We start from the raw sequence: 27299 nt of genomic DNA on the forward strand, positions 1-27299 counted from the left end.
TTAGATATTCAATCATAACATTTTTGGATGGTATGGTTTACATGAGATTTTGATCTGCTTCTTTTTTAGATGAATTGGAAAAATTGATTGAACATCATGGACGTAAAACAGATGAATCTAGCTCCTTTATTTGCGTCAAGCAGAAAAAGCTCACTTGTTGCAGTGTAATTGGACTACATCATCACACGCACCAAGATTATCAATGATGATGTTGGCCGATTAGGATAGAGGAAAGCACTCTGCTTGTGCCGAGCAGAAGACCGGAATGCAACATAGATATACCAGTGGGCCCCACAGTATCCACCGAAGCTGCGTCCCATTTGCACAAACTCAAATCCTGAGGAAACCCACAAATATAACCTCGAGCCTATTATTCAGTCCAAAGTAGGGCCCATCATTTTGGACGGTCTCAACTGAACAGTGGCAAACACAACCCTATAAATCAACACAAACACAAGACACAAGACACAAGACATAAGGCCTAAGCAACCCACCCAAACCATGGCATCCAAGCTAACCTTAAAGCTTCTGGTAGAAAAGAGCACAGGCAAGGTGTTTTTTGGAGAGGCTGAAAAAGACTTCGTTGATTTTCTCTTCAGCCTCTTAGTAGTGCCAATCGGCTACGCAGCAAAGCTCCTCTCAAAGCAAAACAGGGTAGGATGCACTGCAACTCTCTACAAGAGCCTTGAAAATCTCCCTGTTGCTCACTTAGAACCCCACTTTGACAAAAATGCCCTCCTTAACCCCAAGATTTCCATTCCAAATAGCGGTCCAGATCCTTCCCTTCTGTTGCAAGATGGTGCTTCCACCACATTAAAGCTCTACTCATGCAGCAGCTGCAACTATCACGGCTATGTTACGGAAGTAGAGGGCACCTTGTGTCCTATTTGCAAGAAGAAAATGGTCGTTGAGGTTTTCAATGTTGGACCTACAACAGCAGCGTCGGGATCGGACGGTGGACGAGGGTGCGTGAAGGGTGTGGCGACTTATATGGTGATGGACGATTTGGTGGTGACTCCCATGTCTACCATTTCAAGCATTGCTGTACTAAACAAGTTGAATGTCAGAGAAGTGAGTGCAGTCGAGGAGAGGGTTGTGGAAGTCGGCATGGATGAGGTATGGCATCTCTCTCTTACTCTGTAAGTCTGTGCAAGTCCACCCATCGATTAGTGTTCCAAACCGTTGATTCCGTGGACCTCATGGAGTTTTTGTTTTATCCAGGCCGTCTATCCATTTTTCTAGATTATTTTAGAGCTTAAGCCCAAAAGAGGCAGATCTAAATCTCAGGTAGACCGCACCATAAGAAACGGTAGTGATTGAATGCTCACTATTGAAAACTTCTCGGGGTCACAGGTTTTGGATGGTAAATAAACATTGTAGGGGACTTTAGGAAGTTTTTAATGGTCAGCGTTCAATCATCCTTGTTAGCATTAATGGGCCACACATGATATTAGTCATCTTGGCATTGAATTGAATGAATTGGATTAATCCAATGGGCATAAGGCGGGGGCCATGTAGGTGTGGTGCATACACCCATTTCATACTCCTCTTTTGTTAAAGAGGTAGAAATGGGTAGTGCTCCTCCTTCTCGAGGGAGGCGTGGAGGAGACGGATTTGGCGGTGCCAATCAAAAGCTATATATGTGTAGCCTTGGACTTCTCTTTCCTCATAGAAGTTAGGCGGCGAAATACCAATCGTATAGATTGCGAGGAGTTGAAGGTAAGTGGAAAACGAGAATCTTACATGTGGTATTAGAGCTTGCGATTTCCCTATCTGTTGAAGATGCGAAACAATTAGTCAGCTGTTGTCCCACCACAACATTCCCTTCTTTCTCCATGACTGGCTGATCAGCTATGATCAATGGCACTGTTAATGGCTGACAATGGCACTGTTGCGGGGATGGAGGTGTTTGGATAGGTGTTTTTACGATGGAAGGTTTTATCAATTGGGGGAGAAGAACTTGCTACTGAGCTTAGAGCTGGACCTGCGTATGCAAACTTGGCCTTTGATCAGTTGTGGCAGACTCTAATTGGGGAAGAAGAACTCGCCCAAGAAGCTGGTTAATTTTGTTTGGACGAAAATCCTAGATTTTTATGGATGGTAGAATTGAGGAATTCACCTTACATGGCTACAAATCAGTTGGAAGATTGCACATGCTAAAAGTCTCACAAGGTTGCTCCACATAAACATGGTGGCCCACTGAATTGGACTCATATGTGGGCAACACATGTAAGATGAATATTTGAATTTGACGTAGGGAAGGACGTGAGGTCGAGCAGTGTCTTCCTCAAGAGAATAATTATTCCGAATTCATGGAACTTTTCTGGACTCCTTACAAAGACTTCTCGAATCCATGAGGAAAGAAAGTAGAAAATAGAAAAAATTCTAATAAATTCGAAATTGATTAATTGATGAATAAAAATGAGTTCACAACCCTTTAAATAGGGGTACCAAGTAATGGGAAAGAAATAAGAATCAAACTACAACTAAAACTCCTAGAATTTGCGACTCACTATAAATAATAAACTTACTATTATAGACGGTCGTGATGTCTACTAGTGCGCAAGGTTTTAGTCCAAAAAGTAAGTATCCTATTTGGTTTTTCCAAGCTGTTCTCCTAATTTTTCTAAGCTCTTTTCACATTAGACGCAACTCCTAAAGCCCAACGGATGAAGAGTTATAATCAAACTAAAACTTACTATTTATAGTAAAAACGAAATTAAAATAGGGAAACGACTGTTGATCTAGTGGTATTTCGTAAATCCTCCTTGGGTAACTCGGCGTAGTAGGGTTGGTTGACTAAAGTAGCTCGTTCTACCCCAAAATTATATATTTTACGTCAAATAATTCATTCCGGATTTTGAGATATGCCCAATTTTAAGGTCTGATGGTCTGGATCACTTCTGTCATCGACCAGGCCTTTTTTGATCCATCTTGACCATGTAACTGTCCGCGACCCACTCTACATCAGAATTTGATATAAACTGTTCACCATATGGTTTTCACTATTAATTTTTCAATTTCTTCATCTGTTTATGATCAATTATATGAATTGGTGGTATGGAAGAATGAATGGTCCAAATTAGAGACTGGACGTCCATGTGTCACTTAAAATTTTTTCAAATCCCAACAGCATCCTCTTATTTTTAAGTGAAACCTACCATGAAATTCATGAAATTGGATGATCCTAACCTTTTTAAAGTATGCTATGTTTTTTCTTTTTTACATATGCACTTACATCTCACTTACACCCCACATATACCCACGCACTCACACCACTCACTCCCACCACTCGATTTTGACGACAATCGGTACTTGAACCCATGATCTCGTGTTGAAACTCTTGTGAGTATACCGTTGAAGCATGAGTAGGCTATTTTGTTACTTCTATTTATTTTTATGAGCCAGAGAACAAAGGGTTAGCATCATCAAACTAAACTTAGGTCCCACTTCTGCCCACTAATACCCCTGTAATATTATCATGTGAAATTCAATATTTATTTTATTTGATCTTATTATATTTGATGTATGATTTATTTCTAATTATTTGTTAGGCTTTGGCTCTTCTAAAGGCTTCTTTGGAGTCAAAGACAGTTCTCAATGACGTTTTTGGAGCAAAGTTGAAACCACCGAAGTCAGCGTACCTTGCGCGCCTAGAATTAGAATTTGCAGAATAGTCGATGGAATTTCCAGTAGGGAAGAGCTTGCTGAGGTGCATTGTTGGCATCTGCTGAGCATCTCCCACCGTAAATCAGTGTTGTGTGGGAATCCCATGCACATTGTCTGCTTTGAAATTTCCTAACCAGGATGTGTTTGTTACAAAATAGCTTCGTTTATATATATATATGTTTCTGAGCATGAGGGGTTGGAAAATGTTTAGGTGTTTGATATCTTAATTTACGAAGAACTATTGCAGTGTGACTCCTTTATTGTAAGAACTTCAATGGAGTAGTGGCTGTAAATGTTTCATCAGCTGCATGTTGTGGTGATTCCTTCTACCTATATTAAGGGGAAAAAATCTTAGGTGTTGTTGGTACTATGGATTTGGGTGGTTTGAGGGGATTTCAAATCTCCTAGTATGTTGATCACCTTAATTACTTGGCACCTTAAAGTAATTGGGGGTTTCAAATCCCTGAGAGAGAGTTTGAAATCTAAGGTGAAAGCTTGGATTACATCTAAGATCCTTCCAAGAGTTGCGTGTGTAACATCTGTGTCACTAGGCTACTAATCTATTATTGGGCACATTGGTCTCTCTTGATATGATATTCCAAAACAATTAGATTATCAATTGCATCACTATATTACTTTAATATGATGATCTGTGCTGTCTAAACATAGTCAATGTAAATCAATGGTTAAAAATAGTTAGTTAGTGACTTGGATGTGATCTTGTGCTTGTGGCCCATCCGATACTTGAAATTTCATCATTTTGGGCAAAGTATATATTTCAATGGGCTTATTACAACTATCGTGTCAAATATTATATATATACATTAATTAAAGATATTAAAGTTGATTTAGTAATTAAATTCAAACCTCTGTAAATATACTATGCTCAGCTACTTTTGGTTTCCGATTATTGAGGATTCTGAATCAGGAGAATTTCAGATCCACGCTCCGAAACATGCCCTTATAGTTGCTCGAACCCAAGCATTCTTTGCAAATCCCGATAATATTCCTATTCGCTGATGCGACCAGGAACAAAACATCTGATTTGGGCCACTTCAACTTACAAGTGTCAATTCATGGATCACGGACTAATAGCCATGGTGTAGGATTAGATAAATCTTCATCATTTATCTCTCTCTTCATGGTGGGGCCGATCATTCCACTTGCAAAAACTGAAATCCAGAGGAAATTACAATGGAGCTTTTAATTTGTTTGTTCCACTGCATGTTCTTGTAGAAGAAGCTTATTTTACAAGTTCTGTCCGTGGGCCCACAAGTCCTTTCACATTTAACCTCTTCTCGACGGCTGATACAACTAATACATGAGTCATGACGTGGATTTGGACGGTTGTACCTCGTTTTCAACGATCTGGTTCACTGAATAATTTTATAGGCCTAATCTTTTGGAAATCTCATTATCATGGTGGAGCTCACATACTACACGAGTGAGATGAAATGTAGAGATCATGAAGGCTGTACGGTAGGAAAAAAAAAATGGACAGCTATCCAAAAGCCTCCAAATTTATGGAGGCGATCCACATGGTTGGATGATCCTGATTTTGGGACAGCCAACTTTTATGGTGGGGCTATCCTGATGGACAGCTTGGATTCCATACAAGAACCCTGATGAGCTCCACGCAGCGCACTTTTGAAATACGTTGTATTCATACATAGCCAAATGATACAGTAGATCAAGGAATCGCCAGTACCTGTCTTACGCAGCGCGGTAAAACACACTGAAGCGGATAGCGTACTAACTCAAACTCTGTGAGGCTTACTTTGATTTATTTATTTTATCCACTCCATCCATCCATTTTATCAGATAATTTTAGGGCTGTAGCCCAAAAATGAAGCATATCCATAGCTCAAATGGACCACACCATATGAAACAGTTTTAATTAAACATCCACCGTTGAGATTTTTTGGGGTCACAAGTTTTGGATCAATATTATATTTATGTTTTCCTTTTATCTATGTCTTTATGATCTTATGAATAGGTTCGATGACAAATAAACATCACTGTGGGGCCAGACAAGGTTTCAACGGTGGAAATCATTATTCCCACTGTTTCCTGCGGTAAAATCAACTTGAGATTTTGATATGTTTCAATTTTTGGCTAAACCCCTTAAATGAGCTGGAAAAAAAAGATTGACGGCGTGGATAAATAACATACATTCACTATTGCCCCAACCAAGTTTACTCGGTACGATAACGGGTTATGAGTAACTCAGTACGCAATCCGGTTTCCTCCTACTGACGCTGCATATGTCTTATCCACTCCGTCCATCTATTTTTTCAGATCATTTTAGGGCATAAGATAAAAACTTAAAGGAAGATCCAAATCTCAAGTAAATCACACCATGAGAAAACAGTGGTGAATGAACGCCCACCATTAAAAACTTCCTAGGGCCACTGTAATGTTTACTGTCCATCCAATATGTTGTGTGGGTCACACAGACATGGATGAAGGGAAAGCACAAATATCAGCTTCATACAAAACTTTTGTGGCCCCTAAAATGTTTTTAATGGCTGTGTTTATTCACCACTGTTTCGTGTGGAGTGGTCCACTTGAGACTTGTGTCTATCTCATTTTTGGTCCCATATCCAAAATGGCATTGGAAAAATGGGTAGACCGGAGTGGATAAAATACATACATCATGGTGGAGTCTACATAACACAATCCAGTAGCTAGTGGCTAATGACAGGTTCAGTAGCCCATCCCCTTCCGTCAGCCACATTACGTAGTGTATATAAAATCCAAATATCCAATCGATCCCACCGTACGCAGAACTATCAATCTGATTTAAAAAAAATATTGTATGGACCACACCATGGAAACACTGTAAAATTTCTCCTAAAAGTCTCAAAGTTCAAGCAGCGTGGCTCACCTGCGTTGTGGATCGGGCTGATATTAGTGTTCTCCCATCATCCTGATGACTTACACCTAATGAACGGGTTTGATGAAAGATAAAATCTGCCCAAAGCACGAACCTATGGTTAGCATCCCATCCTCATCGTTTCCGGTGATGTGGCTCACCTGTGCTGCAGAGCTGCCGTATTTTAGGCCTCATCGCCTATAATGGAGGAGAGTAAGTGATGGACAGAATGGATTTTTACGTATAAAACATGGTGGGCCCCATTGGGAGTTTTATGCAACGCGCAAAACAGGTGTTGCTAGGCTTCAACCACTGTAATTGACCAATGGGCCATTTTCTGATGATCGTATTGGCTTGGCTTTTGAGAGAAGGGATCTACATGTTGGGTCACACAGATTACCTAATAAGCAGCTCCAATCTCGCACATGTGCCTTGTTTCCACGTGTGAGGTGGACACGCTTACATAGGGAGCAGATTAGGCGCGGCCCAGGTCTCACCCGACATGGTGAAGCCCTGACCGCGGGCCCCATATTTATATATGTATTGTATATCCACACGCCGTCCATCCGTTTTTTAAGCTCATATTATGGCATGAGCCAAAAAATGAATTAGATCCATATCTAAGGTGGACCACACCACCATATGAAACCTTAGTGATTGACCATTAAAAACTTCTCGTGGACCATAGAATTTTTGGATGAAGCTGATATTTGTATTTTTACCCTCCACCCAGGTTCATTAACTTATCAACAGGTTGGATGGAAAATAAACATTACAGAAACATTAGGGTGGGTGCTAGGAAGTTTTTAACAGTGGGTGTTCAATCACCACTGTTTCCTATAGTATTGTTCACTTGAGACTTGGATCTACTTCCTTTTTGGGCTCATATCCTAAAATGAGCTATAAAAACGTATGAACGGTGTGCCCAGGGGTCATGTCCGTGGCCGGGACCGTCTTGGGTGAGGCCGGGGCCGCACCTAAACCGCTCCGGCCTACGAAGTTGCGAGTTAACTCAGGAAGCTGTGTACTCTTGTAGTGCACGAGAATCCATAGGCATGGACCCAGTAAGTACACGTGGCATCATGTACCTCACTCAGAAACGTAGACAATGTTGGATCAAACGGACATTGAAAGCCAAATCAAATTGAAAGTACAAGAAAAATGGGTCTCTTTAATGAGCAATAAAAATTAGTAATTTCAATGGTCACAAATCAACAATAAAATGTATAGTTTAGTATCTTCTAATCATATCTAGTTTTGACATTAATCTCACTAACTCAGTAGCTCCGATCAGGGGAATTGCATGCTACGTGTCTAATGAATAAGTGCATGTATATTGCTCATCATACACTGCCAGAGTATCAAGCGCAGGATTTTTTATTTTTTATTTTTTACTTTTGCATTACTCGGGCAGCACGTGAGTCTTGATACGCAGGCCCTCGGAATTATTCAAGTGGCACACATTAACTTAAATTAAACTGAAGAAATTGGGAACCCACTGTGTTCGAAGTATGTTGGCCGAACAATCATAACCTATAATTTGTAACCAGTTTTGTTATAATCGTAGAACCAAAAATCTTGGTTGAAGGGTCGTTTGGATTCACGAAAAGCGTGAGAAAAGAAAGAGAAATTTACCACCGTACGACCCATTAACGGCCCTTTTACCTTTTTAAGCCCACTTCTTTTCACCTCACCAGAATAAGCCCAGCTGTACGGACGACTTACCAGAGGTCGAAAATGCCCTTGCTTTTTTCGAAATAACGTGGTTTCTGAGAGCTACGGTCAGATCTATAGGTACGGCTTAGCCATAGATACCATAATCCGTAGCCTTAGAGGGACTGTCCGGGGTGGGCTTGTCGAACTAGCGGCCCCCTCCGCCCGTTGCTGGCCTGTTCGGCAGGGCGGGCGGGCCCGTATAGCTACAGATTATAACCGTAGCTATAGGACTGCTGCAACAGCAGTTTACACTTTTTTTTTTTTTACATGGAAAACTTTATTCTGCCTACATTTTTATCTAATACATATTTATATAAATATGTATATATAAGCATATAAAATTTTTTTCTCTCTTTTTTCATTTCTTTCTTTATTCATTTAATAAGAATATCTTCTAAACCAAAATTAGTTACTTGACGTACCATACATGATTTTGGGGTAGGAGAAGCTACTTTAGCCAACCAACCTGGTTATTTTCCAAGATTTCATCATGTTGATGGTCGAAAATCCATTTCATTCACTTTGCAGTCAATTTCAATCAGTTCGCGGTCAATTTCATTCATTTCATTTACTTCGAGATCAATTTCATGCATTTCACGGTCAATTCCGGCGATTCCCCTTCACTTCATGGTCAATTCCGGTGATTCCCCTTCACTTTATGGTCAATTCAATGCATTTCACGGTCAATTCCCTTCATTTCACGGTCAATTCCATACATTTCATGGTCAATTCCGGCGATTCCCCTTCACTTCATGGTCAATTCCGTGCCTTTCACGGTCAATTCCCTTTACTTCACAGTCAATTCAATTGAAAAGAGAATTGACCGTGAAATGCATGGAATTGACCATGAAATGAAGCGAATTGACCGTGAAATGCATTGAAATGACCGTGAAGTAAATGGAATTGACCGTGGAATGCATTGAATTGGTCGTGAAGTAAAGGGAATTGACCGTGAAGTGAAAAGAATTGACCATGAAATGCATTGAAATGATTGTGAAGTAAAGGGAACTAACCGTGAAATGCATTGAATTGACCATGAAGTAAAGGGAATTGACTGTGAAATGCATGGAATTGACCGTGAAATGAAGCGAATTGACCGTGAAATGCATTGAAATGACTGTGAAGTAAAGGGAATTGACTATGAAATGTATTGAATTGACTGTGAAGTAAAAGGAATTGACCATAAAATGCATGGAATTGACCATGAAGTGAAGGGGAATCGCTGGAATTGACCGTGAAATGAAGGGAATTGACCATAAAATGCATTGAATTAACCGTGAAGTGAAGGGGAATCATCGGAATTGACCGTGAAATGCATGGAATTGACCATGAAATGAAGGGAATTGACCGTGAAATGCATGGAATTGACCGTGAAGTGAAGATAATTGACCGTGAAATGCATGGAATTGACCGTGAAGTGAAGGGGAATCGTCGGGATTAACCATGAAAAGCATGGAATTGATCTAAAAGTAAATAAAATGAATGAAATTGACCGCGAACTGAATGAAATGGATTTTCGACCATCTACCTGATGAAATCTTGGAAAATAACCAAACTGGTTGGCTAAAGTAGCTTCTCCTACCCCAAAATCAGATAGGCTATGTCAAGTAACTAATTTCAGTTTAGAAGATATTCTTGTTAAATGAAAAAAGAAAGAAATGAAAAAAAGAGAGAAAAAAAAAATTTATATGCTCATATATACATATTTATATAAATATGTATTAGAGACAAATGTAGGTAGAATAAAGTTCTCCATGTAAAAAAAAAAAAAGAGCACCCATCTATAACTACGGTTATAATCCATAGCCATAGGGTCCGCCAAATGAGAATGGCCCCGCCGGACAGGCCAGCAACTGGTGGGGAGGTTGCCAGTTCGGCGAGCCCACCCCAGACAATCTCTTTATGGTTATGGATTATAGTATCTATAGCTACGGTTATAATCCGTAGCCATTGGTTTGACCTAGCATTCGACATTACCATGCTGCTTTGAACGTCTACCGTTGAAACCCTTTTAGGGGTCACAGAAGTTTTGGATCATTATGAAATTTGTTTTTCCTCTTCATCCAGGTCTTTGTGACCTTATGAATAGATTGGATGGAAAAATGTTATGGTGGGCCCTATAAAAGTTTCAACGGTGAAAATCAATTTTCCGCTGCTATGTGGTGTGGTCCAGTTGATCTTTGGATATGATTTTTTGTTTTTTTTTTTGATAATGCTCCGAAATGATCTCGAAATATGGATGAACATTGTGGATATAATAAACACATAACTATGGGGCCATGTAACTTTAATCTCTTTTGAACCGTTCGTACAACTCAGAGTTGGAGGAGCATCAGCGCTTGTCTTCGAGCACTAGCCGATCCACTTAAAGGAAAAAGTAGGGCATTTTTGACCTTTGACAAGTCATCTGTACAACTGGGGCTTATTCTGGTGAGGTAAAAAGAAGTGGGCGTAAAAGGTAAATGAGCCATAAAAGGGTTGTACAATGGTAAATTTCTCGAAAACAATTACTGTTTTTTAGAAAACTTTATTTTTAGAAAATTTTGAGAAATAAAATGTTGTTTTTCTTATTATTCTTTTAACAAGATTTTCATATTTATTGTTTAATAGATAATTTTAGTCACTAGCATGTGCCAGATTAGTGCGTGGCATTTATGGGATGCTTAAAGATGAATTATAATACATATAGCACACATGACTTATGTGGGCACTTAAACTGTGGCACACATGATATATGTGAGTTGTTTGAAGTTGTATGATAGTAGTAGGATACGCATTAGGACATTTAACATGCGGGCAGTAAATTTAAATTAGATAAATTGTGCACATTTGCACCATTTGGTACATGTGCCATATTTGGAGAATTCAAGATGGACAATGGCATATGTGGCACATTGGAGCATGTGCGGCACAAGGTAAGATGTTGGTATCGTGTGGCATAATAGCCTATGTGAGGCACAAGAGCTAGTGGGGCACAAGAGAACATTGTTGCTAACATGTGTGTCAAATTGGCACATGTGGGACACAAGAGAAGATAGGTGGTGACACGTGGCACATTAACAAATGCGGGGCTTTTTATAAATGTGGGACGCAAGAATAGAGTAATGGTGGCACGTGTAGGATAGTGATGTGTGGGTGACACGTGAGGTAATTGAATAAAAAGCATATTTAGGTTCAACTCTTGAGAAATCCATTTTACTTTTACCATGAGAAAATGTGTTTCTTAAGAATAGAGGCAAGAAGAGAAATGAGTTGGGATTCTCTGCTTGCCACAAGTAGGGGTTCCCCATTTATTGCAATGTGATTGGGCCACATCATCATAGACTACATTTAATGCATCAGTGCTGACAACATCATTAATAACGTCGACCAATCATGATGCAGGAAAATAAGAAATCCCTACTTGTGACAAGCAGAGGATCAAGAGATATATGCTTATTTTCTAACAAAGTGGAAAAATGGTGTTTCACATGATTTCTCATAAAAGAAGATGTCGTAAAAAAAGATGGACAAACAAAAGAAATTGAGTTTCATGGGAAATAGTATTTTATTTCCTTTCCTTTTGGTGAATCCAAATAGGCCCTCGTTGAATGACAAAGCTCAACTAGAATGATTGAGAAGAACAGAACATCACACCGAAAATCCGTGAATCATTCATAAGGTCCAATTCAAGCTTTCCAACTCTGCATTGTTATCAAAGATTGCATTGGACAAGAGAAAGGTCTCTTCCAACAGAAACAATGGTGGGGAGCAAATATCAATAAATACATACTTGGGATGAACGAAACATAGTACTGCAGGATCCTTGAGTCATTCATAGGGTTTAAAGAGGGTGTCAGACGAGAGTTCTCAATGGATCAAATGTACAACTAAAATAGAATGATCAACCACTCAAATTTAAAACTTAATTAATCATAGGTTAGAATTCTGCAATTAATCTATCAAACCATACTACCAGGGTCAATTGGATTTGAAACACCCATTCATTTGAAAACATACTCCATAACAAATCAAGAAAAGCTAAGTTAAATTAAATAAAATCAAATGATCCTAACCAAAACAAATGATCTTAGGTAATTCATTCGAATCGGACTTCCACATGGAGATGACATCTTCCGCTCATTTGAAAAATGGATGATTTCAAATAATCCACGTACTCAGCAGACATTGGACGATCGGAAAGCTTTCCAATGATGACTAGTTTCTCCAGCTTGAGGCATCTTCCAACGAGCAACCTCACCCATGAAGTGAAAACATAGTCCATGTTAATCCAACCTAATTCCAGTTCCATCAAATTCTTGAAATAAGGACATTGCTGTGAGAACGCGTCAACCCACTCATTATTCAATCTGCATCTTAAAGAAAGATGACGTAATTGAGGTATCATTTCATCAAATGTCTCAAGAGGATAAACAATATCATCGGAAAACTTGACATCCCAAATGCGAAAGCTTGTAAGTCCACCTGACACGCAGAGCATGCCCAATCCATCGTCTAGTAGAATGTCATAAGCAGAACAGATGTATGCAAATTTCGAAGCTGAGTAAGCTATGTCGTTGATGAATAGTAGGCCTGTACAATCTTCAATGTCAACTTTTCTCAAGTGGTTGGTGCCAAACACCCCGACATTTTCTATGAACGAACTCTTAAAATACAAGTTCTCTAGATTACCAACCATTTTTAATTCAAGATTGAACTTCATAAGTTCTATATGTAAACTATGTACTGTGGGGATCGCCAAACTCGCATAATCTGAGCCCGTGACCTGCAAGGAGATGAGTGAAAGATTCTTCAAAACTGGGCAAGCCATGACCAACCCAGCCAAATCTATGGCTGAAATGGTGAGACACGCCAAGGATAGGGTATGCAGGCGTTCAAATATACCAGTAATGGATGTAATTTTTGGAGAATGATAGGCCACAAACAAGAGTTCCAACTTCTTAGAGTTGCAGTCCCGCATGATGTCGGCATATGCTGTCCGAACACCGTACAACAGATGACGCAATGTCTCTCTGGTATGTGAGAGCCATGACGTCACTGAATCTGCGGTGAATCCAGCATGATTGGCATCCATAACAATTGACAGGGACCGTAACCCCACAGTTTGACGCACGGCCTGATCTATATACATCTCGAGTTGATGGGGATGAAGCGAACGGTAACCTGCCCAGTTGTCGTAAATGAAATGAAGGGAATGGTGGGTACGGAAGGCTTGTTGCCAACTCCGAGAAGTAACACACACCATTACCACGTCTCGTGCAGCTTCCACTCGGGTTAGTATGCATTGAATCACGTCTATTGGCAAATTCTCCATACCTGAATAGACGCTGAACCAATGCAAAGCAATCAATGGTCAAGAAATAAATCATATGTTGCATAAACAGAAGTCAAATCAGTTTAATAGCAAGATAAACCTTTTAAACTTAACAATAAAATTCTCCCATCAAGTTATATTTCCATGCAATCCAAACACATCCACTTCAAAAGAAGAAAAACAAAGAAGAACAAAGGCAAATTCACCCAAAATCTGACAATATTCAGACCCAATCTCTGTGTCAAGTAACTCAGAGCATCTTTTTAGCAATCGCTACTTTCTTCAGTAAAATCTGTCTGGTTGTGTAGCTCTCACCCTCTCCTCAGCAACAACCATGTAAAGGACGTTTCTTCCTTGCATTGGATTCAGATTTGATGATATACGGATTTATTGTTTCATGAAATGCAGAAAAGTTTGGTGTCACCTGGGGCAATTACCCCACAATGTGAATTTGGTTTTCTGGTATCATATGGTTTCTTATAGTGGGAATGGAAGGTGGTAGGCAGAAATGTTGCAATCTTATTTATCAGAGCAGGGATTTAGAGTTGAAAAGCCAACGATCGGGCATGTTGTCAATATGTTGATTCATTTTAGCAGGAAGAAAGATGTAAATGGTTTCTCAGTTATTTGCTATATAGATCTGAGTTTGTCCGTTGATTTCAGATTCTCTGTTCATTTCCTTTTCGAGTTTTTGTTGATGAGAGGTGGAATCACATTAAAAAAAAAAAAAAGAAAAAGAAAAAGAAAAAAGAAAAAAACATAATCATCATCATGTAAGACTCATCTCAACTAATTGGGGTCAACTACATGAATCCAGTTCAGCCATTGCACTCTATCAAGGACCATATCCTCAGTTGTCAGGTTCATGCACAAGTTACTATAGCTGAACTTACTGTTTAACTTTGTTACTGAATGTGTATTTATGCTGATGTTAATATGGAAAGCAGGACTACGTAGAAAAAAACTAAAGAATCTCCTACACCTTACATGAGGACAACACTCTTTGCATCATTATAGAGTTCATGGACTGTGAGGTGGCACACCTACAATAAGCTATTTTACTCTCTTCCTAGAAAATCGGCAAATGCATGACTTTGTTGTTCTGGCCAGCAATCAAAATCAGAGCACCGCCTCTGTGAAATGTGTACTTTTACAACCATATAAGAATTTTCCATCTTTCAGCAACCTGAACTTACTACAAAAACTTTCTGAAGGGAACTTTACTACACAGGTATGCATGAGCAATTCCGAAACACACTCAAAACGGGTCCTATCATGGCCAGGTTTATTATTTCAATCCCTTTTGGCCATTCTCCCTGGTTTGCTGACAGAATGATTTGCCTGTCCTAATTTTTAATCTTGCTTCTTGTGATGGTGGTTTTTCAACCCCCCAAAGTTTTCCTTTAATGCTTTAATTTTTTTACTCTAAAAAAACTCTCATACAAAATATTTCGCTGTAAACCAAACAAGTTAGGTAAGACAGTGGCAGAAATAACTCTCACGCAAATTTATGGTTTAAAAAGTGACAAGCCATGTGTTTTTTGTTTTCTACATGTTTCCTATACATCTTGAAATTCATCGAGTTAAAAATGACAATGGATCGCTTCATCGTTAGTTACTTGGTTGCCATTCTTGGATAAAAAATAAATTAGTGCCATGATCCAGCAACTATATGATTTTTTGTTACTAATACTACATTGTTTATTTAAAATGCATCACTTTTAAAAGAGACGTGGAAAATGATTCTCTCCCCAACATTGTTGTGTTACTCCTGGAAGCTCCTACTAACAAAGAGTTGAAGGTGTTCATTCATAGGAATTTTCATACTGCCTCCATCCTTGTAAATTACTCTCAGCCATCTCAAACAGTTCATCAGTTGTATGCCATGCTATAATAACACTTTAAACCAAGTCTTCCCCTCGTTTATTTTTGCACTAGCCAGTCTTGGTGCTGATCACGAAAGTTTTGCCATGTGTATGACAACTTGTCCAATCTTCCCCTGTTTTAATGAAATTCGGACTTCATCACTGAGTCTTGAAAATATACTTTTCAAAGAGTAACTAGATTCATTAAACGTTAATTAAGGGGAAAAGAAGTTATATTACAATAATAAGGAGGTGAAACCCCTGCTAGCAAGATAAAGCACCAATGGATTAGATCTGCCACTAATTGAGAGGGCAAATGAAATGTTTAGCGGACCGATCAGGGGTCTAATATATTTGAAGATACAATACGAAGCTCAAGGATAGGCCTTGTCCCCTTTAGCCCAAGAGCAAAAGTCTCTGTGGGGCACCTCAACCAAGATGGACACCCACTGAAACTGATTCTGGATGATACAGACTGCTTCCCCAAGGCCAAGAGTAATGGCTTATGGTGGAGAATCTGCTATGGCTTGACCTTATTAAGCCCTCATCACAGAGCCCACCTTGTCCAAGAGGAGATCATGCACACCAAAGAGATCATCATCCACCCTAAGAATTGTTACAGAGAGAGGGAATGACGAAAGGATTCTACCTCTATCTCCAATGGGGCCCCTTTCCTAGACTCTTAGCTGACCAGCGAATCTGATAATATATTCATGGTCACCCATGCAACACCAAAGAGAGACAACACAAAATGCCACACTGTCAACACAAACGGACAAAGCAGGATAGGTGAGAAACTTTGCATGCTGCTTGCACAAATTGCAATTTGTTTAGGCAGCTAAAGCCTCTCTTTTGCAGTTGATCTTATGCAGTGTTCGAGGTATCGGTATCGCTGACTGGGGATACATAAACAATATTGATATCACTGATTATATTGCCAATTTTCGGATATGTGGGGAAACATAGGGAAAACGATGAAAATTCTTAGTGCAACTCTAGGACACGCTAAAATTTAGGAATAAAAAAATGCAAAAAGAATGCATACATAATAAGTTTCCATTTAATGGAGCCTAAAAGTAAATGTTATCACTTATCGGTAAGAAATCAGCCCAATAGTAACACAACAATCACTTAAAATCTTATTAAACCAATTAACAAGTAAACAAATATGAATAACGCATTCATCAATTATACATCTATGTATAAATAAGCATATAAACACAAGACACATGCATGATGATCCACCCATCCAACCATCAATCCATATATCCCATCCAATCGTCCAACCATCCCATCCAATTATCCAAACATCCATCCATGCAAACAGTTTTTAATAAACAGATTTTTGGCGATACCGATACATTGGCAATATTGTAGAAACATCGCCAAAACACTAGCAACACAAGCGACACTTGGAATTTACATAGTCGAAAATATTGGTGATGCATTGTTGATGCAAGAGGCACTTGGAATTTACATGGTCGAATATTGGCGATATCGATACATCGGCGATACTTAGCTATATATCATTGATACCTGGAATTTCTAATACTACCAGTGTTATCGATATTGCCAAGTTGGAGATACGGATAATATCGGGGATACTTCGAACAATGATCCTATGCCATTTTTTATTTTTATTTTTTCTTTCGGTAGTGTGAATGGGGAAAAGAGAATAGTTTTAATAGAAAATTAGAGAGAAGAAAAAGAAAAAGATGAGAAAAAGAAGAAAATGTGAAGAAAAGAAGAGAGGAGAAATGGTTGCTTTCATGCTAGCCTCCTCACCTTTTTCCCATCTTATTTTATTAGGGTTGCAGTAATTATTACTGAAATTACATAATCGACCTCCTCGCTTAAGGACTAACTAAAACACAATCATATGGGCTCAAACTCGGGCCTAAACCAAACTCTATAGACTATTTTATGTTGTGGCATACCAAAATCTATAGGGTGAGGAGCAAGGTGTCCCGTATCGGTATCGGTTGGTGTAACGGTGCCCTCCGAAACCGATACGGATACGGGGGCGTAACGGCGATACGGGGGCGTAACGGCCCATAACGGCGCAATTTTTTTTTTTTGCCAAAAAAATATGAAAAAATATGGATTAAATCCGGAATATTTTAAGCATTCCAAATATGCATTCATTTATAAATTGGAACATGTTTATGGTGGTGTAACGGTCCACTCTTTGGTGAGAAGTTGTATCGGACTGTCTAATTAATTTTTTAACCAGGTAACTTGAATTTAACTACAAAATTCATATATTTAATTTTTTAAATATGTAATTTATATACTTAACAACTTGATATCATTTCACCCAATAGTTCTTTAAAAAAATGAAATTAAATTCAGGTAGATGGCGTTGCCAATTTGGGGCTGACTTGGAGGACCAATCTATTCTCCAAATCAGCCTCAAATTCATGTCATTTATTGTCATTATCCCACTTATAAATTGGTGGACATTTATTGGATAGTGAATCCTATAAAATAAAAAATAAATCAAAAGGCCCTATTTTAAAAAATAAAAGTTTACAAATTAACAATTAAAACTATTTAAATAATTTGATTTTGGCATTGTGAGTTAGCAATTGCAGTCCATAATTTAATTGTCAAATTTTAAGTTAATATATGTCTTGTGTACAATTTTTTAAGGCTTGAATTAAGAGAGACTCGGATGTAAAGTGCAGCACACGTGTCAAAATTTTTTGGGCCTCACCCGTGATGAATGTGTTATATCCATATCGTCCATCCATTTTGCCAAATAATTTTAGGGCATGAGCCCAAAAATGAGGCACATCCAAAGCTCAGATGGATTGCACCATAAAAAATAACAATAATTAAAGGATCACCGTTAAAAATTTATTGGGGGCTAAAAAGGTTTTAGATCAAGCTGACATGTGTGTATTCCCTTCATCCACGTCAATGTGACCCAAGTAACAAGTTAGATTGAAAATAAACATTACGGTGGACTTTAAGAAATTTTTAATGGTGAGCATTCTATAACCACTATTTCCTATGGTGTGGTCCACCTGAGATTTGGATATTACTAATTTTTTGAATCCTGACCTAAAATGACGTGGCAAAATGGATAGGCGATATGGATAAAATATACATCATAGTGGGGCCCACTTGAGTCCGATTGGATGGAAAATAAACGTTACCGTGCGCACTACGAATATATTAACCTGAAAATCATTATCTCTGTTGCTATTTCTGGTGTGGTCCAGATGATCTCTGGATATAATTCATTTTTTAGGTGGTGATCTAAAATGATCTTTGAAAATAGATGAACGGTGTAGATGTAATAAATACATCACTGTGGGGCGATATAACTTTGATCTCCTTTGAACCGTTCGTACAACTCGGAGCTCGAGGAGTGTCAGCGATCGTCTTTGAGTGACACGTACCTAAAGCAGGCAGCAGCTAGCTGCTGCAAACCAAAAAAAAAAAAAAAACTGGAGAGAGAGGGAAATGAAAAGAAAAAAAGAGGGAAAGAAGAGAGAAAAGAAAAAAAGAGGGAAAGGGGGAAAGAAGAGATTGAGATAGAGAGAGAGAGGAAGAAGAAGAAGAAGAAGAGGAAGAAGCGGCGCAGGTCGCAGCTGCAGCCGCAGCCGCAGCCGCAGCCGGGCGCAGCCGCAGCTGCTCGAGGAGAAGAAGAAGAAGAAGAAGAAGAAAAGAAAGGAAAAAAAGGTGAGTTTTTTTTTTTTTTTTTCAGGGCCCGTAACGGCCCTGTAACGGCCGTTTCGACCCCGTATCGCGTAACGGGTCCCACCGTTACCGTTACGTATCAGCCGTTACGGCCGATACGTAACCGATTTGGGATACCTTGGTGAGGAGCCCCATAATTGGTTCTCTGCCTGGAAACCCTTGTTCCCTACTTATAAATAAATCCTATCCCAGAGGGTTTTTAGTGAGAGAGCCTTGGATGTCTCCCTCAGGGCATCAATGAGAGGGAGAGAGTAGACATCTCACGCCTCCTCCATCCGATCACATGTCCACACATGTGGGGCCTGCATGGCCAGCTCTTTATGCGCACATCCAACCCTACCCCAAGCACGTTGATGCTCCTCTCCTCTACTCTTTTCTTAGACATATCAGGGAAAGACTTTCTATGTTAGAAGTTCAATATTAGATTCGGCATTGATCAAACAACATCGAGGTACTTTGTAAATTGATTTTCTAGAAACTTGATAATACTTAGATAGGGATTCTTAATTAGGGCAATTAAAAACTGAATTTTAAAAGTTTTATTTTCTTCTGCATTTTGATAATTCCAACAAAAACAATCCTCACCATTGATCCACCCACCACATCACAACCTCATCAACCAATCACCAATACTCACCTAATGATAACCTGAACTCAATATGGAACAAGCAAACCTAAAAACTATCTTTCTACAAGATATTATATTTCCTCTTGCTTCATCTCAACCCTAAAGACTCTTTTACCTCCATAATCCACTTCATATACTCAAGCACGCAAAGATGCTAACTGTAAAAAAAATTAAAAAAAAAAAAAAAACAATGCATGATGAGTTTAATGCTTTGCTTAAAAATAATACCTAGACCCTAGTTTGCAGCAAACTTCACTGTATCACATCAAACAAAAGGTTGACAATACACTTCTACGTTGTAAATTAAGACTAATGGATAAAGGCTACAATGAAGAACCCAACATTGACTTTTCAAAAACATTTAGTTCTGTCTTTAAATCCACTACGATACAATTAGTTCTCTTTCTTGCAGTTTAAAATTAATGGGTCATGTAGTAACTTCATGTAACCAAAAAAAACAAAAAACACAAAACTTTTTTGCATGGCCATCTTCATGAAGAAGTGTTTATGCACAGCCCTAAAAAAAGAAAAATAAAAATGCATGGCCATCTTCTTGAAGAAGTGTTTATGCATAGCCCTAGGCTTCAAAGATGCACTATTATCCAAACATTTTTACAAACTCAAAAAAAGCAACCTATGTCTTCATTAAACCCTGAGAGCATTTTTCCATAGCTTTGTTCTTTCTTCTCTTCGGATGTATTTATCTATGGCAAAGTTGATCCAGCCATGTTTATTCTTCAAAAAAAAAAAAAATGTGTCAATACTACTTGTATGTGTTGATGACATAATCCTCACAAGTGACTCTCCAATGTTGTTAGTTGTTACAGAACTTGGCCCATCCTTTTCAGTGTCCTTTTTATATGAAAAATCTGGGTGACTAGTGCTTTTTCTAGGTGTAGAAGTAACATAAGCTCCTTCTAAGTTGCATCCTAGCCAAATAAAGTACACAATTGATTTGTTACTCAGAATTGGTATAGTAAACAGCAAACCATGCTTTACACCTTTAGCACCAAGATCAAAAGTTACTTTCGCTTAAAAAGAGTTACTTGGGTTTATGGTAAACAGCAAACCATGCTTTACACCTTTAGCACCAAGATCAAAAGTTACTCGCACTAAAAGAAAGTTACTTGACAACCCATCCGAATATCGCAACATTGTTGGCGTTCAATGTCTCAGCATGAAACGTCTAGACATTGCCTTTGCCATCAATTTGGTGTATTAATACATGCATGCTCCAAGGTTTCCAAACCTTGTAGAAGTTAAAGAATACTACGATATCTCAAAGCTGTTAGATGCATGCCTAAAAAGCCAATGATATATGTTGATGGATCTTGTTTATTTATGACCACTTAGTTGAATGGAATGTACTTTATTTTTCATCATTGACTATGCATGCAGCTTATGAATTGCAAGTTAAAGGGATTCCTTATGGAATCTCTCCACTGGGAAAGAATGAAGCTTAGCAATGGCTATCATGACTAAGGGGGAATTGTGGCACCTCAGTTCTCAAGTATCGTAAATTCCATTACCACTTCATCGGGTTTGGGCATCCCGGGATAGTTTTGTGGTTATCCCATGCATAGTGGACCAACGATGAGTTGGGATGGATTAATCTCCACCAATGAGCATCTTGTTTCCATCAACTTACTGCACATGGTAGTGTGAATGTTCACTTGTTTATGAGTACCTATGTTGAGCCCAATTAGACATTTCAATTGGAGGATCGTATCAAATCTCCTAACCGTGAGACCCATCAGGCACGGATTGGATTGGCTTGATGGTGTGTTAGTTTTGACTAATCCTTAGACCGGAGGTCATGAGAGAAATTCATGGTCCCAATATTGTGGGGATTGACACATTTTTTTGCGGTTACATTCGTTGCCGACATAAGGGTGTTGCTGAGTACACACATAAGATGTGGTGGAAGCCTTACATGCCTCGACAAGGAATCCACTAGTCTTTTGGGACTTAATTTTGGATGTATCTTATCGATTGGACCATTAATCGAGTATTATAAAGATGGCCAACCCTCTTAAAAGATTTCAAAAGGTTTTTCAGACTTTTTCAACCGTTAGGTCTTTTGTTTTCACTATTGAAGTGTTTGATCAAACTACAATATCCAAAGGTTGCTCATGGTGGTCCACCACTCATGCTCACATGGGATTCTGGGCCAAGGATGCACAACACATATAGTAGAAGGATTCGGGTCAATTTGGGCGCACAGATGGGCAAGATTACATCCTTTTGATGATGTAGGGAAACCGAAGTCTGTAGAGCTTTGGAGCACCATACTAGCATTTCATACGAAAACCAGGAACTCTTTGTAACTAGATACTACCTCCAGAGGGAGAGATTGATAAAATATCTTTGACATCCCCCCTTGGATGTCCCTACCCAAAGAGAAAAAGGAAAAAAGAAGAAAAGAAAAGAAAAAATGGAAGAGGAAGAGATAGATCCATTCCTCATTCTCCCTCCTCTCTCATTCATCCCTTGTATGGGTGGACTGGGTCAAGTTCTTTCTCACATTCATAGCCTTATAGTGCTGGTGTGAGAAGGCTTTCAAGGCATTCCTTCACTAGAAATAGATCAAGGAGAGACCATGATGTAGGACAATTAGTCACTTGCTCTAAAAGCTCAAACTGATAGAGAGTGGGAATCAATCCCTTTATCTCATAGCTTAGGCTTCACATCGCATGGGTTAAGATCTCGGCGGAACCTCCTCATGGGCCACGAGATCTCCCACTTTGATACCACTTTGATGCAAGACAATTAGTCACTTGCTCTAAAAGCTCGAACTGATAAAAAGCGGCAATTCAATCCCTTTATCTCATAGCCCAGGCTCCACATCGCATGAGTTAGGACCTCGGCCAAACCTCCTCGTTGACCCCACTTCACACGGGCTACCCACCCCAAGTGTGTCCCCGCATCCCACAGGCTATCTCACTTGAGCTCGGTGTGAAAATGCCCCTGCATTAGTTTCTTTAGAATACTTGAACTTGTAAACGGTTAGTTGGGTATGTACTCGAGTCCCCAACTGAGTGGACTCCTCCTGTTATTTTCCTTTGGATGACTATATGATTTGCTTTGGACATGTTATTAATTATGCACTATTAAACTCCGAATTAATGACACGTTTTGATTTATTTTTTTACTATTATGTCAGATATCAGTTAATTGTGACAAAAACTACACTTCTACGTTAGAAGTAATACCCGAAATATCAAGAATCGAGCACGTACTCGACCCCTAAAATTCGAGGTATTAAACAAGGTACCGAGGGTCATCCATCTTCCTAACGAAGTATAAAGGTGCTAGCCTCTAGGTATTAAGTACAGTGGTGCCATATGCCATTGGCATTAAGAGTTATCTCTCTGCCCTCGCCAACAGGGTATAGAGGCACCAGCCTCTACCTAATAAAAAAAAAGTGTTGCTATGTCCCCTTGTCCTCCTCTACTTCCTTTTTCGGTGCTTCGTTGGAGATGAAAAATGGTGCTCCTCTACCTTAGCCGTGACTGCCTAGCTTCGACCCCAAATTGCCTCCTCTCTTTAGCCAATCTTCACCCCATCTACATGGAATCCCCTAGCTAATCTCCCGCACTACCCCCACCGAAATTTGTTCATTTCCCACCCACAATTTGATCGACTTTGAATCAGCCCATATTGCTCGTGTTCTCATGAAAATTCTGGCGGCACTTATCTCGTCTCCTCTCGTCATGGCTAGATCAACTTCAATGACTTCACCCTACACAGGAGTCTCATGCCTTAAAGACCTCTTCAACCAAGAGTTCTAATGGAAACCCCCATAGAAGAAACCATACTTCTAGCTCTTCAAATTTCTAGATTGTTCTCTTCTACTTTGTTTGTGGTTCTTATGCTTAGATTAAAGGTGCCTACGTTTGAGTGAGTCCTTCCCATCAATTGGTTGCGCCACTAGGGCCAACAAGGTTGGGTCGGGTCAGGACCACCTTATAAGTTAAAGCAAATGTATACACATAATGACACAAACACACACATGGCAAAGAGATTTTAAAAACAGAGGCTTTGACACATAGCAATGTCTATTTTGGCCCAAAGACAAACAACATCCTCCTTTATGCATTTTCCCAAGTGGCACCTTTCTTTTTCAAGGATGGGAAAAAAAAAATCACCTTGTTAATTTTTTTAGATGGAAAAACTAAAAGTGGTTAGTTCAACAATTTTTAAAAAATGACAATATTACCCCTCTACCAAATCCCAAAATTCCAAACCTAACCTTAACCTCTCCTCTCTTTTCTCCCAAACACTAAGCCTAACCCTACCCACTTCGAACTTCCAGTTAAAAAGATCTTTTTTCCAGGTCAACAATCAACTAAAATTACTATTACATGGTTCCATCAAGTTTTGCCAATGGTTATATAATCATAGGGTGGCTATTTGGGCCAAAAGTGAAGCGTGTTGAATGTCAAAACTCCAAAAACAAATTTTTTTAAAAAAATAAATAAAAATAAAAAATCTTATTACAATCATAAATACAATCTAAGTAATTTATATGTGCCAGTGTACCAGCTAACACACTTTGTAGTGTATCAAACTAGTCTCTACACTACAGCGCATTCATGAATCATAACCTACTATATACACTTGGGCCTAAGGGCTAGGTCGGGCCTATATTTTTTTTGCATGGGCCCTGTATTCAGGCAGCCCAACCCATTGCCCTCCTTACCAATGATGAAACACTTTCCTATGTAAATTGCCCCCATTTGATTTTACCATATTAATATAGATTGTCCATTCCCCAAACATCTATCAGATGATATAATCATTTGATCAAGTGACTTAAGAGGGATGGACAATCAAAGGTAGACCCACATTATAGATGGTCCACGTAAATGTTTAGACCTCTCTAGCCATACATTTCCCAAACCACAAATTGGATAGTTTATTATCCGATCAAAGTGATTTGAGAGGGATGGGCAATCAAAGATAACCCCCACAAGATGGATGATCCACATCAATGCTTAGACGTCTCTAGTCACCTCAATATGGATTTTCCATTTCCCATACCACTAGTCTAATGGTTAGGTTCATCCCATCAAAGCCAATTGAGAGGGATGTGCATCAAAGTTGGGCCCACATGATTGACGGTCCACATCAACGCTTAGACTTCTCTAGCAATGTCAATATGGACCATCCATTCTCAAAACCATTAATTGATGGTTCGTCTTATCCGATCAAAGTGATTTGGGAGCGATGGGCAATCAAGGGTGGGTCCCACATGACGGATGGTCCACATCAAGGAGCATACCATTTCTAGTGTAATCGATATGCACTATCCATTTCCTAATTAATCTCTAGTCCAGTGGTTAGCATTGTCCAATCAAAGTGATTTGAGAGGGATGGGCAATAAAAGGTGGGCCCCACATGGTGGATGGTGGATATCAATACTTAAGACCTCTCTAGCTACGTTAATATTGACCTTCCATTTCCTAAGCCACTAATTGATGGTTAGGCTCATCCAATCAATGTGATTTGAGACGGATGGGCAATCCAAGGTGGATCCCATGTGATGTACGGTCCACATCAATGCTTAGACCTCTCTAGTATACTTAATTAATATGGATTTGTCCATTTTCCCAAACTAGTAATCTGATGGCTAGACCCATCAGATCGAAGTGATTTTGAGAGGGCAAGGCATTAGGGCGGGTCCCACGTGATGGACGTTCCACATCAAGGATTAGATCTTTTCTATTGTAATCAATATGACTCGTCTATTCCATATCCATTGATCGGATGATATGGCGCAGCCTCTTTCCAGTTTACATAGAGTCCTATTATGATTCTGAGGCGTGGGACCCACATTCTAATAATAGAACCCATTGGCTTGAGAGCACAAACTTCCAACTTGTGGCAATCACACCGATCGACATGAAGCATCAGTGTTTTCTCCATTCGAGAATCCACATTTGCATGGAATCAAAGCAAATACAAAAGAGGAAAACGATCATCTATACGACATCATATAAACTACCATTGTATTATCAAAGATTGCGTAGAAAGAAAGAGAGATTATACCTCAGGTCTCCTTTCTTCTCTCTTCGGTTCTCAATCTCCGGTTTCGTGTCAGAAATATAAAGGTGAAATCTTGTAATAAGAAGGAATAAGGGACGCGGATTTGCGTTGCGTCCTACCCCGCCCGTCTATATCCCGAACGGGCAGTTCTGTGGGCGGTCGATGTATCTGTTTATCCAAGCCGTTCATCCCTTTTCTCATATCGTTTTAATGCAAGAACACAAAAATGAGGCAGATCCAACGCTCAAGTGTACTACACCACGGTTGCATTAAATGCAAGAGTAATCTATGGTGGGGTCCACTTGAGCGTTGTATCTGCCTCATTTTCGTGTTCATGCGTTAAAATGATATGAGAAAATGCATGAACGGCTTGGATAAACGGATACATCACCGTAGACAACAGCCCGTTCGGACGCGGATTTCCTGCGAAAGGAAGTTCCTGCGCAAGGTTGCTGGGTGGGGCCCACCATCATGTTTCTGAGAAATATACTCCGTTTATCCGTTTTGTGAGCTCATTTTAGTACAAAAGAAAAAAAAATGAGGTAGATACAACACTCAAGTGGGCCACACGAGAGTAAACAGTGGAGATTCAGTGAGAACCGTTGAAACATTCTTATGACCATAAAAGCTTTGTTTCAGGCTATTTTATTTTGTATTTTCACTTCATCACTGTGGTAATGACCTTATAAACGGTTTGGATGGCATATAAACATCAAGGTGGACCCCAAGAAGGTTTCAACGGTAGGCATTTCTTTTCCCAATTTTCCTTCTGGTGTGGTCCACTTTAGTTTTGGATCCAACTCATTTTTTGTCAGTTATCCTAAAATTAGCTCTCCAAATAGATGAACGGAATATATTTCTCAGAAACATAGTGGTGGCCCCACCCAGCAACCTTGCGCATGAACTTTCTGCGAAAGGCTTTCGCAGGAAATCCGCGTCCAGCCCCGTTCGGTGCTAAAGAGGATTCCGCGGACGCCTCGCACGAAGTTCCTGCGCAAGGTTGCTGGGTGGGACCCACTACAATATATGTTAGAAATCCATTCGGTCCATCCGTTTTAGAACTAATTTTAGGACGTACAATAAAAAGCAAGGATGATGGAAAAAAACTCAAGTGGCTCACACGAGAGGGAAAATTGGGAAAAGAAATTCCTACCGTTGAAACCTTCCGGAGCTCCACCTTGATGTTTAGGTGCTATCCAAACCGTTTATAAGATCATTTCCAATGGGATGAAGTGAAAACAATAAAAATATATACTGACACAAAACTTTTATGGTCATAAGAATGCTTCAACGGTGCTCACAGAGTACCCAATCTTTACTCTCGTGTGTCCCTTATTAGCGTTGGATACATCTGAATTTTGGTCGCACGTCCTAAAATGAATTGCAAAACGTTCGGACAGTGTGAATCTCTCAAAAACATCTCGGTGGGTCCCACCCAGCATCCTTGGCAGGAACTTCCTGCAAAAGGCATTCGCA

At 39.4% G+C, this 27299-nt stretch overlaps 2 protein-coding genes across 2 annotated transcripts; one reads left to right on the forward strand and one right to left on the reverse strand.

Annotated features, from left to right (window-relative positions):
- Positions 1-501: 501 nt before the first annotated feature.
- Positions 502-3677, forward strand: LOC131244246 (uncharacterized). Its single transcript, XM_058243882.1, has 2 exons — positions 502-1116; positions 3555-3677. Exons 1-2 carry the CDS (start codon positions 502-504, stop codon positions 3675-3677), a joined length of 738 nt encoding a protein of 245 aa, XP_058099865.1.
- An 8661-nt stretch (positions 3678-12338) lies between these two features.
- Positions 12339-25911, reverse strand: LOC131244247 (F-box/LRR-repeat protein At1g67190-like). The gene is made up of 2 exons (XM_058243883.1): positions 25827-25911; positions 12339-13587 (listed from the first exon to the last, which is right to left on the reverse strand). The coding sequence occupies exon 2, from the start codon at positions 13572-13574 to the stop codon at positions 12339-12341; it is 1236 nt and encodes a 411-aa protein (XP_058099866.1). The 5' UTR covers positions 13575-13587; positions 25827-25911.
- Positions 25912-27299: the final 1388 nt, after the last annotated feature.

The sequence above is a fragment of the Magnolia sinica genome, chromosome 4 (genome assembly GCF_029962835.1).
Source record: "Magnolia sinica isolate HGM2019 chromosome 4, MsV1, whole genome shotgun sequence".
In the NCBI taxonomy this organism is placed as follows: Eukaryota; Viridiplantae; Streptophyta; class Magnoliopsida; order Magnoliales; family Magnoliaceae; genus Magnolia; species Magnolia sinica.